Source organism: Oncorhynchus gorbuscha, linkage group LG18 (genome assembly GCF_021184085.1).
Source record: "Oncorhynchus gorbuscha isolate QuinsamMale2020 ecotype Even-year linkage group LG18, OgorEven_v1.0, whole genome shotgun sequence".
Classification (NCBI taxonomy): domain Eukaryota; kingdom Metazoa; phylum Chordata; class Actinopteri; order Salmoniformes; family Salmonidae; genus Oncorhynchus; species Oncorhynchus gorbuscha.
The window spans coordinates 73523435-73537291 of NC_060190.1; the positions used below are offsets into that span (position 1 = coordinate 73523435).

At 37.1% G+C, this 13857-nt stretch overlaps 1 protein-coding gene across 1 annotated transcript in view; it reads left to right on the forward strand.

Annotated features, from left to right (window-relative positions):
* The window catches only part of soat2 (sterol O-acyltransferase 2), an 88372-nt gene that overhangs the window by 1913 nt on the left and 72602 nt on the right, over window positions 1–13857 (forward strand). The window contains exons 2-5 of the mRNA XM_046312678.1: window positions 5553–5749; window positions 5894–5940; window positions 6064–6257; window positions 11181–11234. Coding sequence (XP_046168634.1) covers window positions 5614–5749; window positions 5894–5940; window positions 6064–6257; window positions 11181–11234 — 431 coding nt within the window. The 5' untranslated portion in view covers window positions 5553–5613. The remainder of the gene's footprint in view (window positions 1–5552; window positions 5750–5893; window positions 5941–6063; window positions 6258–11180; window positions 11235–13857) is intronic.

A 13857-nucleotide genomic window follows, 5' to 3' on the forward strand; every position in this document is an offset into this window, starting at 1 on the left:
AACTGGGCATTGACTCAACTCAACTGGGCATTGACTTGACTCAACTGGGCATTGACTCAACTCAACTGGGCATTGACTTGACTCAACTGGGCATTGACTTGACTCAACTGGGCATTGACTCAACTCAACTGGGCATTGACTCAACTCAACTGGGCATTGACTCAACTCAACTGGGCATTGACTCAACTCAACTGGGCATTGACTCAACGAGCACAGAATATTCAGAGAGTTAAACTCTCCATTTAATTCCCACATGACTATAAGCATGTTTCATTGCTGTCTTCTACTTCACACTATATTCAATCTGCATAGCAGAAGTTCAGCTTTACAGCGAGATTGACATTTAAAAGGCAATGTTCCCGCTTTAGCGGAGCCCACCTTCACGGTAAACACCGCGTATGTCGGCACAACTGTAAATGACCTTCACGGTAAACATGTCGGCACAACTGTAAATGACCTTCACGGTAAACATGTCGGCACAACTGTAAATTACCTTCACGTTTTTATCGCGGAATGTGTAACACTTCAGCGATACAGACTGAATAGAACCCTTGGACTCTTAATGTCTTCGACTTTTACAATGATACAGTACCAGCAAATTCTGTCATTAGTTCAAAATGAAAGAACAGCCTCTACTCACATGAAAATAATCATTGAGTAAATGAGAGAGAGAGAGAGAGAGAGAGAGAGAGAGAGAGAGAGAGAGAGAGAGAGAGAGAGAGAGAGAGAGAGAGAGAGAGAGAGAGAGAGAGAGAGAGAGAGAGAGAGAGAGAGAGAGAGAGAGAGAGAGAGAGAGAGAGAGAGACATTGGGAATGAGGAAGGGAGGGAGGGAGAGAGAGGGAATGAGAGAATGAAAACAGGAAACACACAAGAGATGATAACCGCTAGTAAACCCTGACACTGATCAAACACTACAGATAAACAAACGTGTGCTACTACTGGTCAGGGTAATGTGGCTTGTTTTTGTCTTGTTGTTGTTTTTGTTTTTGGGATGACCATGGACAGGTTGTTCGCCATCTCTCTCTTCCAATCCTGTCGTCAGCGTATCTTTAGACAGAGCTCGTGTGCTATTTACAAATGAAACCCTTCCGAGAACATACCGTACAGGGAGTTAATGGGTCAGCAGAAATGGAAGGATAAGGAACGATGAGGTTACTGTTGGTCAGGACAACATATCTTTCCCCCGACAGTGACAGAAACAGAGAGATAGAGAGTGAAACTGAGGTTACTCTATTGCCCATGACAGACCCTCTTTATCTTTCTCCCCTACTGTACTGCAGAGGCTGATAATCGTATCTTAAGACAGAGCACAACTATGTACAAGTCCAATCCCCCATAAAGATAGTACAGGGAGTCAATGGAAAAGGATGAGGAGCACGATCCCTCTGAAAAAAAACTCTGAATCCGTCCTCTACCATCTCCCTATGGGTCCGCAGAGTTACTGCAGGGGGTCTGCACATTTAAAAAAAATAATAATAATTGAATTGTGGAAAAATATTAGTTTGGGATTTTTTGATGTGAAAAATGTATTATTTTATGAATATCACTAGCTACAACAGAATACCATTGTGGATGCACTTTTTATGTCTCTGCGTCCAGTACGAAGGAAGTTAGAGGTAGTGTCGTGAAGTTGTATTAGTTAATGTGACGACTGTTGTTCATCGAATGGTTAAAGTTTCTAATTGCATGATTAACTGAACCACGCAATTATTAACTCATTAACCTGGGGCACCATGGGAAAACTAGTTTTTATTGAGTTTCTATTTGAACTCAAAGAATATCAGAATATCGATTTTACAAACAGCCACTAATTAACCAGTTGCCTCTATCTCAATCTCGCTCTGAACGTCGTATAGCCCGTGAATCTGCACGGACCCGGGTCTCACCAATGAGTTCGGACCCGGGTCTCACCAATGAGTTCAGACCCGGGTCTCACCAATGAGTTCATACCACACCAATTTTAGTTGAATATTTATTTACTAAAAAGCTAAAATGATGATAAAAGATACACATAGACAAAACACATTATAGGCTATTGATTAGAACTTAGTATAACGGGCCAACACACTATGTATGGCCCGTGTTACCCACAATGAGGATTTCAAACGAGAGAGAAAAACAGAAAGTACACAAGATAAATATATATTTGGGTGAATTTGTTAGCTATGCTATTCTATGGGTCAGAATATATTGATGTAATTACGTGGGGATGATCTCAGAGGATTCTCTGCGTAGGCCTTCAGCTGTTCGACGACGCGCTACTCTGGCACACCTCTCTTGTCGTCCTCACGATGTCATTTTGCCTTAGGAGTCTGTTCCCTCACCCTTTGCTCTGGAAGGGGTCTTCTGAGGACAGACAGCTCTGTGGCTCAGAGCTCACAGCATAGGAATGAAACCCTTTAGATACCACGATTCGATGGGAGGTGGAGGCTAGGTGGTTCGACTTGAATTCACCCGCTTAGACACAGCTACTCATCCGTAGCTTGGGTAGAAAAGGATTTCTTTGTCCTCAAACTTGCGTTGCTTTCTGGGTTCGTTTACTTTTTAGACCTTGCTGCAGCTGGGGTCACGTAGTCCTGTAAATTCTATACTCACAGGTTTTATACCCTTGGGTCAGAAGTGGGCGTAACTGCCTTTAGGGCAATTCTCTGGGCGTACCAAGTTAATGAGGCAAGGTCTAGATTTTTTTTAACTCCCATTTTAGACAACTAACTTAAAATTTCATCTTCCCCAAAACATTCTCTTTGATTTGGATATTTTCCATACAACGTACAATGTATAAACATTAAACATATACCAGGAAAACTCTTCACATTACAATGTTTTCGTAATAACGTCTTCTATTAACTTTGAATAACAAAACAAAAATGACATTTGATGAAAATACATTTTCATATTCCATCTATCGTCATGACGACCATTGTGGCTGATGGAAACCATTGTTCCAAAGCCCCTTTATTTCATGTTTAATGTTCTGAGGCTGGTTCTCCATAGTAACAGGACAAAGGAATTTGTCTGTGGCCTGAGATTTACCAGGGGCGTGAGGGGTCATAAGAGAGAGATAATCTGTAGGGTTGTGGTCTCCTGTAATCTGACCTGATCAGGACAGTCATGACAGTAGTTTCAGGAGCCAATACTTACTAGCGTTAGCGCAATGACTAGAAGTCTGACTAGAAGTCTACAGGAACAGTTAGCATGCTAGCTGTTCCTGTTCATCTGACTCTGGGGAAGTAGATAAATGGCTTCATTGCCGAAATGTATTTTTTCCCTCTTCTTGGCTCACCCATCCCGTAAGCGGGATCATTTTCGGCAACATCCGCTGAATTGCAGAGCGCCAAATATTTAATTTCCATGAAATCACAAGTGCAATATAGCAAATCACAGCAAATCACAGCTTAGCTTGTTGTTAATCCACCTGGCGTGTCAGATTTCAAAAAAGCTTTACAGCAAAAGCTATCCAAGCGTTTATGTTAGGACATCTCTCTCAGCAGACAAAACATTACAAACAGCTAGCAGCAAAGTAGATTGGTCACAAAAGCCAGAAAAACAATAAAATTAATTGCTTACCTTTGATGATCTTTGGATGATTGCACTCACGAGACTCCCAGTTACACAATAAATGTTCCTTTTGTTCCATAAAGAATCTTTTTAAATCCAAAAATCTCCATTTGGTTGGCGCGTAAATGTTCAGAAATCCACAGGCTCGAGCGGTCACGACGGGGCAGTTGAAAATTCCAAAGGGCATCCATAAAGTACGTAGAAACATGTAAAACGTTTTTTATAATCAATCCTCAGGTTGTTTTTACAATAAATAATCTATAATATTTCAACCGGACCGTAGCTTTTTCAAAGGGAGAGAGAGAGAAAATGCTGTTGCGCATGCAAAACTCAGCCATCCACTGATGCAATGTGTCTTTCTCGCATAAAAAATCAGAATAAAAGCCTGAAACTATGTCTAAAGACTGTTCACACCATGTGGAAGCCATAGGGAAAATAATCTGGTTGATATCCCTTTAAATGGAGGGAAGGCATGCAATGGAACAGAGAGGTTTCAGGAAAAACAGCACTTCCTGGTTGGATTTTCCTCCGCCTGCAATATTTTACAGACAATATTTTGACAGTTTTGGAAACTTTAGAGTGTTGTCTATCCTAGTCTGACAATTATATGCATATTCTAGATTCTGGGCCTGAGAAATAGGCAGTTTCATTTGGGTACGTTTTTCATCCAAACATCAAAATACTGCCCCCTACACTCAACAGGTTTTAACATGGAGGAAATTCATTGGGGCTAATTACAGAGCCGTCTAATGGTTGTTTTTGTGATGGAAGGACAGCTTCAGTGTCAACAGAGTCAATCACCACCTTCCGGAGACACCTGAAACCCCACCTCTTTAAGGAATACCTAGGATAGGATAAGTAATCCCTCTCACCCCCCCCCTTTAAGATTTAGATGCACTATTGTAAAGTGACTGTTCCACTGGATGTCATAAGGTGGTCCTTCTGTAGCTCAGTTGGTAGAGCATGGCGCTTGTAACGCCAGGGTAGTGGGTTCGATCCCCAGGACCACCCATACGTAGAATGTATGCACACATGACTGTAAGTCGCTTTGGATAAAAGCGTCTGCTAAATGGCATATATTATAAGGTGAATGCACCAATTTGTAAGTCGCTCTGGATAAGAGCGTCTGCTAAATGACTTAAATGTAACTTACGATCAACACCAGATAGAAAGCATACAGAAAGGATATTGAACTATATATACTGTATATTTTTTAATAATATTGAACTATATATATACTGAATATGTTTAATAATACCATCTTTGAGAAATAACAATCAAATAAAAGCTAGACCGATAAAAAAAATTGCAAAAGCAAAAAATAATTGCCGTTCAGAGCACATTAGCTTTAAAACTACAAAATTGTCTCTCCTCTCCATGCCAAATAAGCCCCCCCCCCAAAAAAATTGCAGCTCAATGGAAAAATGTGTAGAATAGCATTACAGCAGCAAAATAAATCCAGTTGCTAAGATACCTTTATAGGTAAAAGACTATATTAGAGTTGACACTTCCACTTACAATGAACAGTGGGGGAGGTCGAAATAATTAAACTGTCTACAAAAGCTATTCATTTTAAAATGTTGATTACTACAGTACAGAACTGCTAGATATAGGATCCCAAAGGACATTTCCCTATATCTTTATAAGACAGCCATCTTCTCTTTCTGGTTATTTATGCTTTAGATAAGGGTTTTTAACTTTTTACTTTCACAAGATTCAGGGCGCTACAAGTACAAGTGTGTCTATATTTGTGTAATACACTTTAAAAGCTATAGGAGATTATAGTCAATGGGTTGGGTCTGTAACAGGTGCTGTCTTCATCCAGACAAGTCAAATCAAATCAAATCAATTTTATTTATATAGCCCTTCGTACATCAGCTGATATCTCAAAGTGCTGTACAGAAACCCAGCCTAAAACCCCAAACAGCAAGCAATGCAGGTGTAGAAGCACGGTACAGCACAAGTGTTCGATTCTAATCTGTTTCTCCTTCAGGTTCCTCCAGCAGGGCTATACATATACAGAACCCATCCCTGCGTCTTGACCCGGAGGTGCCATGGCAGCAGACAGCAACAGACTTGGAGACACCACGGCCACAGAGACAGCCACCAGATTGGTGCACCGAAACATTAACAACCCCAACGCTGTAGAGACCGACAGCTCTCTCTCCAGTGGAGAGGTCACTAACCATGGTGAGCAGTTAGTCAACACAGAGGCAACAACAGAGGCAACACACTATCCTCCATAGCATCATCATCATCACAGATTGTTCACATCCTGTATGTAATAGATATTACAGTAGGCTAGCTACCATAACTGTTGATTTCTGTGTGCAGTGGAGAAGCACGCTGAGGATCTGACACAGTGGAAGAGGCATGTGGAGGTCGGTACACTGATGTCTCTATTGTACCTAGATGCCACTTATCAAGCAAAGGACTCTGCTTATATGTGCCAACCTGCCAACCTATCAACCTATGCTGTGTGTGTGTGTGTGTGTCCTGTGCAGCGAGTAAAGAGTAAGGTGCTGGATCAGATTCAGGGGCATCTTAGTGACCTGCTAGACAAGGCCCTGACTGAATCTGTCCAGACATTTACGCAGAATGAGAACCATGGCAACAACCACGTCAACCATGTCAACAACAACCATGTCACCAGAGACGGGACAGTCACCACCACTAACAACAACGAAAACTCACACAGGTTAGGACAGCTTTGATAATGCTGCACTGTACTGTACTACACTAGACTACATTACACTGTACTGTACTGTACTACACTAGACTACATTACACTGTACTGTACTGTACTACACTAGAATACATTACACTGTACTGTACTGTACTACACTAGAATACATTACACTGTACTGTACTGTATTACACTAGACTACATTACACTGTACTGTACTATATTACACTAGAATACATTACACTGTACTGTACTGTATTACACTAGACTACATTACACTGTACTGTACTGTATTACACTAGAATACATTACACTGTACTGTACTGTATTACACTAGACTACATTACACTGTACTGTACTGTATTACACTAGACTACATTACACTGTACTGTACTGTATTACACTAGAATACATTACACTGTACTGTACTGTACTGTACTACACTAGAATACATTACACTGTACTGTACTGTATTACACTAGAATCCATTACACTGTACTGTACTGTACTGTACTACACTAGAATACATTACACTGTACTGTACTGTATTACACTAGACTACATTACACTGTACTGTACTATATTACACTAGAATACATTACACTGTACTGTACTGTATTACACTAGACTACATTACACTGTACTGTACTGTATTACACTAGAATACATTACACTGTACTGTACTGTATTACACTAGACTACATTACACTGTACTGTACTGTATTACACTAGACTACATTACACTGTACTCTACTGTATTACACTAGACTACATTACACTGTACTGTACTGTACTGTACTGTACTGTACTGTACTGTACTGTACTGTACTACACTAGACTACATTACACTGTACTGTACTGTACTACACTAGAATACATTACACTGTACTGTACTGTACTACACTAGAATACATTACACTGTACTGTACTACACTAGACCACATTACACTGTACTGTACTGTATTACACTAGACTACATTACACTGTACTGTACTGTATTACACTAGACTACATTACACTGTACTGTACTGTACTGTACTACACTAGACTACATTACACTGTACTGTACTGTACTGTACTACACTAGAATACATTACACTGTACTGTACTGTACTACACTAGAATACATTACACTGTACTGTACTACACTAGACTACATTACACTGTACTGTACTGTACTACACTAGACTACATTACACTGTACTGTACTATATTACACTAGACTACATTACACTGTACTGTACTATATTACACTAGAATACATTACACTGTACTGTACTGTACTACACTAGACTACATTACACTGTACTGTACTGTACTGTACTACACTAGAATACATTACACTGTACTGTACTGTACTACACTAGAATACTGTACTGTACTATATATTACTATATTACACTAGAATACATTACACTGTACTGTACTGTACTACACTAGACTACATTACACTGTACTGTACTGTACTGTACTACACTAGAATACATTACACTGTACTGTACTGTACTACACTAGAATACATTACACTGTACTGTACTGTACTACACTAGACTACATTACACTGTACTGTACTGTACTGTACTACACTAGACTACATTACACTGTACTATACTACACTAGACTACATTACACTGTACTGTACTGTACTGTACTACACTAGAATACATTACACTGTACTGTACTGTATTACACTAGACTACATAATAATAATAATAATAATAACAACACATTACACTGTACTGTACTACACTAGACTACATTACACTAGACTACATTACACTGTACTGTACTACACTAGACTACATTACACTAGACTACATTACACTGTACTGTACTGTATTACACTAGACTACATTACACTGTACTGTACTACACTAGACTACATTACACTGTACTGTACTGTACTACACTAGACTACATTACACTGTACTGTACTACACTAGACTACATTACACTGTACTGTACTGTACTGTACTACACTAGAATACATTACACTGTACTGTACTGTATTACACTAGACTACATTACACTGTACTGTACTGTATTACACTAGACTACATTACACTGTACTGTACTACACTAGACTACATTACACTGTACTGTACTGTATTACACTAGACTACATTACACTGTACTGTACTACACTAGACTACATTACACTGTACTGTACTGTACTACACTAGACTACATTACACTGTACTGTACTACACTAGACTACATTACACTGTACTGTACTGTACTGTACTACACTAGAATACATTACACTGTACTGTACTGTATTACACTAGACTACATTACACTGTACTGTACTGTATTACACTAGACTACATTACACTGTACTGTATTACACTAGACTACATTACACTGTACTGTACTGTACTGTACTACACTAGACTACATTACACTGTACTGTACTGTACTACACTAGAATACATTACACTGTACTGTACTGTACTACACTAGACTACATTACACTGTACTGTACTATATTACACTAGACTACATTACACTGTACTGTACTATATTACACTAGAATACATTACACTGTACTGTACTGTACTACACTAGAATACATTACACTGTACTGTACTATATTACACTAGAATACATTACACTGTACTGTACTGTACTACACTAGACTACATTACACTGTACTGTACTGTACTGTACTGTACTACACTAGAATACATTACACTGTACTGTACTGTACTACACTAGACTACATTACACTGTACTATACTACACTAGACTACATTACACTGTACTGTACTGTACTGTACTACACTAGACTACATTACACTGTACTGTACTGTATTACACTAGACTACATTACACTGTACTGTACTACACTAGACTACATTACACTGTACTGTACTGTACTACACTAGACTACATTACACTGTACTGTACTACACTAGACTACATTACACTGTACTGTACTGTACTGTACTACACTAGAATACATTACACTGTACTGTACTGTATTACACTAGACTACATTACACTGTACTGTACTGTATTACACTAGACTACATTACACTGTACTGTACTACACTAGACTACATTACACTGTACTGTACTGTATTACACTAGACTACATTACACTGTACTGTACTACACTAGACTACATTACACTGTACTGTACTGTACTACACTAGACTACATTACACTGTACTGTACTACACTAGACTACATTACACTGTACTGTACTGTACTGTACTACACTAGAATACATTACACTGTACTGTACTGTATTACACTAGACTACATTACACTGTACTGTACTGTATTACACTAGACTACATTACACTGTACTGTATTACACTAGACTACATTACACTGTACTGTACTGTACTGTACTACACTAGACTACATTACACTGTACTGTACTGTACTACACTAGAATACATTACACTGTACTGTACTGTACTACACTAGACTACATTACACTGTACTGTACTATATTACACTAGACTACATTACACTGTACTGTACTATATTACACTAGAATACATTACACTGTACTGTACTGTACTACACTAGAATACATTACACTGTACTGTACTATATTACACTAGAATACATTACACTGTACTGTACTGTACTACACTAGACTACATTACACTGTACTGTACTGTACTGTACTACACTAGAATACATTACACTGTACTGTACTGTACTACACTAGACTACATTACACTGTACTATACTACACTAGACTACATTACACTGTACTGTACTGTACTGTACTACACTAGAATACATTACACTGTACTGTACTGTATTACACTAGACTACATTACACTGTACTGTACTACACTAGACTACATTACACTGTACTGTACTGTACTACACTAGACTACATTACACTGTACTGTACTACACTAGACTACATTACACTGTACACTACTGTACTGTACTACACTAGAATACATTACACTGTACTGTACTGTATTACACTAGACTACATTACACTGTACTGTACTGTATTACACTAGACTACATTACACTGTACTGTACTACACTAGACTACATTACACTGTACTGTACTGTACTACACTAGACTACATTACACTGTACTGTACTACACTAGACTACATTACACTGTACTGTACTGTACTGTACTACACTAGAATACATTACACTGTACTGTACTGTATTACACTAGACTACATTACACTGTACTGTACTGTATTACACTAGACTACATTACACTGTACTGTACTACACTAGACTACATTACACTGTACTGTACTGTATTACACTAGACTACATTACACTGTACTGTACTACACTAGACTACATTACACTGTACTGTACTGTACTACACTAGACTACATTACACTGTACTGTACTACACTAGACTACATTACACTGTACTGTACTGTACTGTACTACACTAGAATACATTACACTGTACTGTACTGTATTACACTAGACTACATTACACTGTACTGTACTGTATTACACTAGACTACATTACACTGTACTGTATTACACTAGACTACATTACACTGTACTGTACTGTACTGTACTACACTAGACTACATTACACTGTACTGTACTGTACTACACTAGAATACATTACACTGTACTGTACTGTACTACACTAGACTACATTACACTGTACTGTACTGTACTACACTAGACTACATTACACTGTACTGTACTACACTAGACTACATTACACTGTACTGTACTGTACTACACTAGACTACATTACACTGTACTATACTGTACTATAATGTACTATACTGTACTATACCATACTGTATGGATGACAACACACAGTTTAGGATCTATCTGTGAGGTTGGGCCCAGTTTCTCCTGGTCAACTCCCTGCTATGTCCATCAAGGTCCCTGTAGATGTTTGTATGAAAGTGACTGTAGCGGTTGATCTTCTCATGTTGATTTCATCTTCTTTATTCATTTCAGAACCCACACGGAAAAGGATGGAAAAGTATTTATGGACAGACGCTCCATTCTAGAGTTAGTTCATTTTATTTATTTAAACAGACGCTCCATTCTAGAGTTAGTTCATTTTATTTATTTAAACAGACGCTCCATTCTACAGTTAGTTCATTTTATTTAAACAGACACTCCATTCTAGAAGTAGTTCATTTTATTTAAACAGACGCTCCATTCTAGAGTTAGTTCATTTTATTCAAACAGACGCTCCATTCTAGAGTTAGTTCATTTTATTTAAACAGACGCTCCATTCTAGAGTTAGTTCATTTTATTTAAACAGACGCTCCATTCTACAGTTAGTTCATTTTATTTAAACAGACGCTCCATTCTACAGTTAGTTCATTTTATTTAAACAGACGCTCCATTCTACAGTTAGTTCATTTTATTTAAACAGACACTCCATTCTAGAAGTAGTTCATTTTATTTAAACAGACGCTCCATTCTAGAGTTAGTTCATTTTATTCAAACAGACGCTCCATTCTAGAGTTAGTTCATTTTATTTAAACAGACGCTCCATTCTAGAGTTAGTTCATTTTATTTAAACAGACGCTCCATTCTACAGTTAGTTCATTTTATTTAAACAGACGCTCCATTCTACAGTTAGTTCATTTTATTTAAACAGACGCTCCATTCTACAGTTAGTTCATTTTATTTAAACAGACGCTCCATTCTAGAGTTAGTTCATTTTATTTAAACAGACGCTCCATTCTAGAGTTAGTTCATTTTATTTAAACAGACACTCCATTCTAGAGTTAGTTCATTTTATTTAAACAGACGCTCCATTCTAGAGTTAGTTCATTTTATTTATTTAAACAGACGCTCCATTCTAGAGTTAGTTCATTTTATTTAAACAGATGCTCCATTCTAGAGTTAGTTCATTGTATTTAAACAGACGCTCCATTCTAGAGTTAGTTCATTTTATTTAAACAGACGCTCCATTCTACAGTTAGTTCATTTTATTTAAACAGACGCTCCATTCTACAGTTAGTTCATTTTATTTAAACAGACGCTCCATTCTAGAGTTAGTTCATTTTATTTATTTAAACAGACGCTCCATTCTAGAGTTAGTTCATTTTATTTAAACAGATGCTCCATTCTAGAGTTAGTTCATTTTATTTAAACAGACGCTCCATTCTACAGTTAGTTCATTTTATTTAAACAGACGCTCCATTCTAGAGTTAGTTCATTTTATTTAAACAGACGCTCCATTCTACAGTTAGTTCATTTTATTTAAACAGACGCTCCATTCTAGAGTTAGTTCATTTTATTTATTTAAACAGACGCTCCATTCTACAGTTAGTTCATTTTATTTATTTAAACAGACGCTCCATTCTACAGTTAGTTCATTTTATTTATTTAAACAGACGCTCCATTCTAGAGTTAGTTCATTTTATTTAAACAGACGCTCCATTCTAGAGTTAGTTCATTTTATTTATTTAAACAGACGCTCCATTCTAGAGTTAGTTCATTTTATTTAAACAGACGCTCCATTCTAGAGTTATTTCATTTTATTCAAACAGACGCTCCATTCTGGAGTTCATTTTATTTAAACAGATGCTCCATTCTAGAGTTAGTTCATTTTATTTATTTAAACAGACGCTCCATTCTAGAGTTAGTTCATTTTATTTATTTAAACAGACGCTCCATTCTAGAGTTAGTTCGTTTTATTTAAACAGACGCTCCATTCTAGAAGTAGTTCATTTTATTTAAACAGACGCTCCATTCTAGAGTTAGTTCATTTTATTTAAACAGACGCTCCATTCTAGAGTTAGTTCATTTTATTTAAACAGACGCTCCATTCTACAGTTAGTTCATTTTATTTAAACAGACGCTCCATTCTACAGTTAGTTCATTTTATTTAAACAGACGCTCCATTCTACAGTTAGTTCATTTTATTTATTTAAACAGACGCTCCATTCTACAGTTAGTTCATTTTATTTAAACAGACGCTCCATTCTAGAGTTAGTTCATTTTATTTATTTAAACAGACGCTCCATTCTAGAGTTAGTTCATTTTATTTATTTAAACAGACGCTCCATTCTACAGTTAGTTCATTTTATTTATTTAAACAGACGCTCCATTCTACAGTTAGTTCATTTTATTTATTTAAACAGACGCTCCATTCTAGAGTTAGTTCATTTTATTTAAACAGACGCTCCATTCTAGAGTTAGTTCATTTTATTTATTTAAACAGACGCTCCATTCTAGAGTTAGTTCATTTTATTTAAACAGACGCTCCATTCTAGAGTTAGTTCATTTTATTTAAACAGACGCTCCATTCTAGAGTTAGTTCATTTTATTTAAACAGACGCTCCATTCTAGAGTTAGTTCATTTTATTTAAACAGACGCTCCATTCTAGAGTTAGTTCATTTTATTTATTTAAACAGACGCTCCATTCTAGAGTTAGTTCATTTTATTTAAACAGACGCTCCATTCTAGAGTTAGTTCATTTTATTTAAACAGACGCTCCATTCTAGAGTTAGTTCATTTTATTTAAACAGACACTCCATTCTAGAGTTAGTTCATTTTATTTAAACAGACGCTCCATTCTAGAGTTAGTTCATTTTATTTAAACAGACGCTCCATTCTAGAGTTAGTTCATTTTATTTAAACAGACGCTCCATTCTAGAGTTAGTTAATTTT